Consider the following 6,660-nt stretch of genomic DNA (forward strand, 5'->3'; position numbering starts at 1 on the left):
AGTGCCATAGAAAATATGCATGCAGCTGACATGTGTATAGTTGTACTCCCGTGGTAGAGTCTCAGGAGTTTCAACACCTGGTTGAGGGTTCATAGGTGGTGAAATCCAACCATGGCGTGAGTGTGTGGTTGTGTGTGTGCGTGTGTAAAAAAAAAAAAAAAAAAGTTGTGGGGGCGCGGATTAGCTACATACAGGTTGAGATCGTCACCAAGTTCCATGGGCCCCACCATGATGTATGTTTTGTATCAACACCTTCCATCCATTTGGAGAGATCATTTTAGAGAAATATCCAAAGAATGAGTTAAATCCAAAGTTTCAGTGGACCCCAGCACAGAAAAAAGTGGGGACAGTGACGCCCACCGTTAAAAACTTCTAAAGGCCATAGAAGTTGTAAATCAAGCTGATATTCGTGTTTCCCCTTCTTTCATGTCTTTTTTAACTTTTGAATAGGTTAGATTTCAAATAAACATTATGACGGGCCTAAGGTTAGTTTCAACGGTAGGAATCACTCTCCCTACTATTTTCTGTGGTGGGTCCACAACGGTTTTTTATCTGCTTATTCTTTGGATAATGCTTAAAAATGATATTTCAAAATAGATGGGCAGTGTAGATACAATACATACATCATAGCGTGGCCTATGCAACTGGGAGACGTCACTTCTGTAGCAGACACGCTACTTAACCTGTCAGTATCTAATCCGCCTCGTTGGGGGCTCTCATAAAAAAGTAAAGTTTCATAAAATGTCTCATCAAAAAAGTAATACTATCTAACATAAAATGAATATTTTACTTTATTCACACCTGTATACGCACTCAGGATTTTCTTGGAGTCCAGCTATTTTGATTTGGAAAAGATTCTCGTACCTCCACGTTGTATGCTCTACTATGGAAAGTTCTTCGGCCTTTATTCTGCTACGCATGACGCAGCTCTCTTCATTAATTTAGAACGATTATTTTCTTAAATTACGCAATGGAGCATACGCGTGCAAATTGATGCAGTCACAAGTGCCAGGTTCCCTGATAATCCAAACTGTCCAAGTGGCAGGACCCACTGGACATGGATTATATTCAAAAATTACACTGCAAGCATGACCGTAAGGTCCGTAACTGTTGATGGACAACCGGATTAAAACAAAAGCATAGAACGGTCCTAATTCAACACGAGCCGTTAACCAATCAGAGGTCAGGATTGCCTAACCAGTCTGATTTTAAGTACATGGTGAATCTATTTAGGCGGTTTGGATCTGAGGTACGTGCCATGTGTGCCTAAGGAGTCCTCACTCGTTTACGCCATCCTTTTCTCAGAACGTGGAGCCCACCTTGATGTATGTGTTGCATATCCATGCTGTCCATCAGTTTTATAGATCAGTTCCGGGGATGGTCTAAAAAATGAAGTAAATCGTATTTTAAAGTGGACCACACCATAGGAAAAAGTAGTCATTGAACGCCCAACATGAAAAACTTTCTAGGGCTTACTGTAACGTTTATTTTCCATCCAAACTATTGATAAGGTCACAAAGATCTGTATGAAGGGAAAATAAAACTATCAGCTTCATCCAAAAATTTTATGGCCCTGAGGAAGTTTTTAATGGTGGGAAATTCAATCACTACTGTGTGGTCCACTTGAGATTTGGATCTTCTTAAAATTTGGAATCATGTCTGAAAATAATCTGAAAAAACTGATGGACGGCATGGATATATAACATACATGTCAAGGTGGGTCCCACTGTCAGGGAAACACCCACTAACACACATCCGCTCCCTGTTTGGATACGTCCGAAGCTTATACTCACAGCCAGGTCTTGTTGACTCAAACACTCAACCTAAGTTGACTCGACGGTATTTAATAATAATTTATAAATTAAAAAATTGGGATTAGAAATAGATATTTAACATAGTTAAATGCATAAGTAATATAAATTACAAAACGTTTTCAACAAACCCATGTTTGGTTTGCAGGTATCGTGTCGAGTCGATACGACGAGTCATCCAGACTCACCAACAAGTCAGAACAAGTACTGAGTTTTCAGTAACTCATCTTGAAATCGCTCGACTGAGTTTTTAAAACTATCAACATCAAACCAAGCTTAGAATTTTCAACATAGCATGCATGAAAGTTGTATAACACCATATAATTAAAGGATTACTTAAATCCATTTATTCAAAATAACTTATGCATATCTAAATTACAAGAAGATGAGAAAGGTGATGGCAACCCACAAAGTCCATTTCAGTAACACTCATATAGCTTGATGTCGACGCGGAGTCGGAAATACACTTCTCCCTCGAAAGCATCAGTCATCAATGTAGCAATCCCTCGGGTCATGAAGAAGTCCCCGGTCCCACCGATCACCGAAATGTCCCTTGTCTTGTTCATCAACGGATCGGCTCCGGCGAAGTTTATGGTTCCTTTATGGTCTGTCGAGTTGAGCACAAAGGAGAAGCCTAGCCAGGCTGTGAAGATGTCTTTCTTGTCATAGAAGTAGAAACCTTGCGCGCGGCCTATTGGCTCAGAGTGCAGATTGTTATCTAGCGTGATTGGATCGTCGAACACAACCATATTGCCAAAATGCTTATTTCCAGCTAAGATGGTTAGGTTTGCCCCATCGGGTGCACCCACGATCGCAGAGGTCGCATTCGCGGCATTCTTGCCATTGTAGATAATGTCATGGAAGTATAATACTAAGCTGTTGCAGGGCTGGCGCGGCTGCATCATTGTTTTGGTAGACATGACACTAGGCCAACATACAAAGAAGAAGATGATGAAGAAGAAGAGGATGTGAGTGAGTTTGCTGCCTCCCATGGTTTGAAAGGAAGAGGGAGGTAGAGAGCTAAGAAAGAAAATGCAACAAACTACAAAAGCTATGTAATTGAGATGGTTTGCTCTCTCCTTAGTTCCACTTATATAAGGATTCCTATTAACCATTAGTGTAATAAATCATGGTAAAATGAAGTTAATCAGCTTAACTTTACCATGATATCAAAAGGATGCCAAATCCATCCCATGTGACTTTTTCCTCTCTCTGACTTTGGTTGATGCACCTACTACAATCATAGTCATTGCATCATCACATGTTTTAAAGGAAAACCAATAATGATCAATGCCTGACTTGGTTTTGACCATAGTGACATATCTCGTTCTCCGACAATTTCTTGGCCCCGGAAATTTCTCCGAGATTTTTAAATTTTAGTTAAGGGTTTTCTTAGAAATCAGGAAAATCTCGCCAAAAACAAAAGCATTCAAAAATATTTATTGTGAATTATTAAATAAATTGAAAAACATATTCATATAATAAATTCCTTAATATTTTTACTATTTCCTAAGCTAATATCACGATCAAAACATGATATTATTTCTTGCCATCTTATAGCTAAAATTCCAAAATCTAAGTGATATTTGTCAGTTGTCACACTGCCAATGATGATTACGGGATTGAGGCAGTCACACCCAAATCGGGCAACAGTAATGGGAAGTTTGAAAATGTTGCACACGTATCAATAGAAATGCAATGCATCAGATGAGAAGTGACTGAAGTTGTTACAATTGATGATGTAGAGCGGGTCGCGGACAGTTTCATGGCCAAGATGGATCAGAAAAGGCCCGGTCGACGACAGAAGTGATCCGGACCATCGGACCTTAGATCGAGCGTATCTCGCAATCCGGAAAGAGTTAGCTGACGTAAAATATATGATTTTGGGGTAGAACGAGCTACTTTAGCCAACCAACCCCGCTACGCCGGGTTACGCCGCCCGGAATTGCGAAAAACCCCTTGATTGACGGTCGTTTCCCTGTTTTAATTTCGTTTTTACTATAAATAGTAAGTTTTAGTTTGATTATAACTCTTCATCCGTTGGGCTTTAGGAGTTGCGCCCAACGTGAAAAGAGCTTAGAATAATTAGGGGAACGGTTTGGTGAAGCCAAATAGGTCACTTACTATTTTTGGCAGAAAACATTGCGCACTAGTAGACATAACGTAATTATTTAAATAGTAAGTTTACTATTTATAGTAAGTCGCGGATTCTAGGAGTTTGAGTTGTAGTTTGATTATGATTTCTTTCCCATTGCTTGATACCCTTATTTAAAGGGTTGTAAACTCGATTTTAATCATTCATCAATCAATTTCGAATTTATTAGAATTTATTTCTATTTTCCGCTTTCTTTCCTCGTGGATTCGAGAAGTCTCGTGAGGAGTCCAGAGAAGTTCCGTGGATTCTAATAGTTATCCTCTTGAGGAAGACGGTGCTCGACCTCACGTCCTCCCCTGCGTCGTTTGGTATCAAAGCGAGGTTTCTCCTCGGATTGATGGCTTCTAACGAGTCGGGCAACAATCCCATGGGCGGTGCTCCGGGGAATTTACCTTTAACGGCGACAGCTTTCGAAGTAGCGCAGAATCGGTAAGCCATGTAAGGGGTGCAGGCTTCCATCGACCGCATAGCGGATCTCTTGCGGAAAACCTAAGGCAACTCCGTGTTCCTGGTGTCAATCTTCTACCTCAAATTAATCGCCCTGATCGCAGGATAGTACCGACAGTGCATCCAAGGGTCATTCCTGAGGAAGGGGGCTCCAGTGAGGAGGAAATCGACGATATACTCTTCCAACACCCCAGACATGGCGGCGATCGAGTAGATCGAACGGATCGAGAATTCAAGATGAGGGTTGATATTCCTAGCTTCAATGGCCAATTACACATTGAGGATTTTCTCGATTGGCTTTCTGATGAGCGATTTTTTGACTACATGGACATCCTTAAGTAAAGAAGGTCAAGCTTGTAGGCCTACAAGTTGAAAGGAGGAGCTTCGGCTTGGTGGGAACAAATGCAACTCGCGCGAACCAGCAGACGAAAGCACCAATCCGCACTGGCAGCGGATGAAGCAGATACTACGTGCCCGATTCCTCCTAGCGATTACGATCGTATTATTCCAACAATACCAAAATTGTCGAGCGGGGTAGTCGGTCGGTGAGAGAATACGCAGAAGAATTTTACTGCTTGGCCGCGCGTAACGATTTGGTCGAGATTGAATCGCAAGAAGTCGCCCGATTCAACGGTGGATTGCGTATGGCTATCCAGGATCGGGTCTAGATGCAATCTGTCTGGACGATGAATGATGCGATCAAGTTGGCTACTCGTGCGAAGTGCAACTTGAACGTCCTAACACACGGACCTATCCTACGTCGCGGCGAGTCCGGCCCCAGGGAACTGCACCGCCTAAGGGGAAGGAGCCCGTAGGAGCACGCACTCAACCTCCTTCGTTTGAGAACCGAGATCAGGGAAGTGGGCAAGCTAGACCCCCAAGGGGCGTATCGACTGCTGCTGGTCCAAGTAGAATCCCGAACCCCTATGCTCGGCCAAGGCCCGATAACTGCTATCGTTGTGGCCAACCGGGCCACCTATCAAATACTTGTCCCCAGCGAAAAGTGGCAAACCTCGCCATCAATGATGGTAGTGCTAATAACGCTTATGAAGATTCAGATATTGAAGAACAGGAGCATACCACTAAGGACGAGGCAGATGATTCAGGTTGGATTCAGCAAGATCACGGCGAGTCGCTTGTCGTGAGGCGACTATTATATGCGCCAAGAAAAGAAGTGCATCCACAGCGGCATAACATCTTCCGCACTAGGTGTACGGTGAATCGAAAGGTTTGTGACGTGATCATTGATAGTGGAAGCAGCGAGAACATCGTCTCCAAGGTCATGGTGAAAAAATTACAATTGAAAACGGAGCGTCATCCCTCTCCATATACAATCGGTTAGATCAAGAAGGTCAGCGAAACAAAGGTAACTGAACGATGCATCATATCCTTTTCAATTAGCAAACATTATAAGGATGAAGTAGTATGTGATGTGGTCGACATGGAAGCATGTCACATACTACTCGGTCGGCCCTGGCAATCTGACCGTGATGCCACTCATAAAGGGCGAGATAATATATATATCTTCGTCAAGGACGGCCGGAAGACCATATTGGCCCCTATGGATCCAGAGGGACCACCTGAAACTTCTAAAGTGGAGGGCCGTTTTCTCTTAACCATACGGGACTTCGTGGAAGAATCAAAGGAAACAGAACAGACTTATGCATTAATTATAAAAGGGGAAGAACTTGAGCCTACTAACATCCCTGAAATACTAAGGCCCCTGCTACATGAATTCAAAGAAATCTGGCTCGATGACCTTCCCGATGGGTTACCCCCCATGCGGGATATCCAACACCATATCGACTTTGTCCCTGTGTCCAGTTTACTTAATCGTCACAATTATCAAATGAGTCCGAACAAGTGCGAGATTCTGCAAGGACAAGTAGAGGAGTTGATCCGTAAGAGTCTTATTCAAGAGAGCATGAGTCCATGTGCTGTACCAACTCTATTAACTCCAAAGAAAGATGGGAGTTGGCGCATGTGTGTCGACAGCCTAGTCATCAACAAAATCACCATAAAATACAGGTTTCCTATACCACGATTGGACGATATGCTGGACATGCTAGAGGGTGCAAAAATATTCTCTAAATTGGACCTAAGGAGCAGCTACCATCAGATTCGAATACGGTGATGAGTGGAAAATGGCCTTTAGGACCAAGGAAGGATTATACGAATGGATGGTCATGCCCTTCGGTCTTTTGAATGCGCCTAGCATATTTATGAGATTGATGAACCAAGTTCTGA

At 42.7% G+C, this 6,660-nt stretch overlaps 1 protein-coding gene across 1 annotated transcript; it reads right to left on the bottom strand.

Annotated features, from left to right (window-relative positions):
- Positions 1-2,102: 2,102 nt before the first annotated feature.
- Positions 2,103-2,866, bottom strand: LOC131241264 (dirigent protein-like). The gene has a single exon (XM_058240028.1). It carries the CDS (start codon positions 2,801-2,803, stop codon positions 2,231-2,233), a length of 573 nt encoding a protein of 190 aa, XP_058096011.1. The 5' UTR covers positions 2,804-2,866; the 3' UTR covers positions 2,103-2,230.
- Between the last annotated feature and the right edge of the window lie 3,794 nt (positions 2,867-6,660).

The sequence above is a fragment of the Magnolia sinica genome, chromosome 3 (genome assembly GCF_029962835.1).
Source record: "Magnolia sinica isolate HGM2019 chromosome 3, MsV1, whole genome shotgun sequence".
Classification (NCBI taxonomy): Eukaryota; Viridiplantae; Streptophyta; class Magnoliopsida; order Magnoliales; family Magnoliaceae; genus Magnolia; species Magnolia sinica.

Coding starts and splice junctions, on each gene's coding strand:
- LOC131241264 (XM_058240028.1), bottom strand. CDS start 2,803: ATGGGAGGCAGCAAACTCACTCACATCCTCTTCTTCTTCATCATCTTC.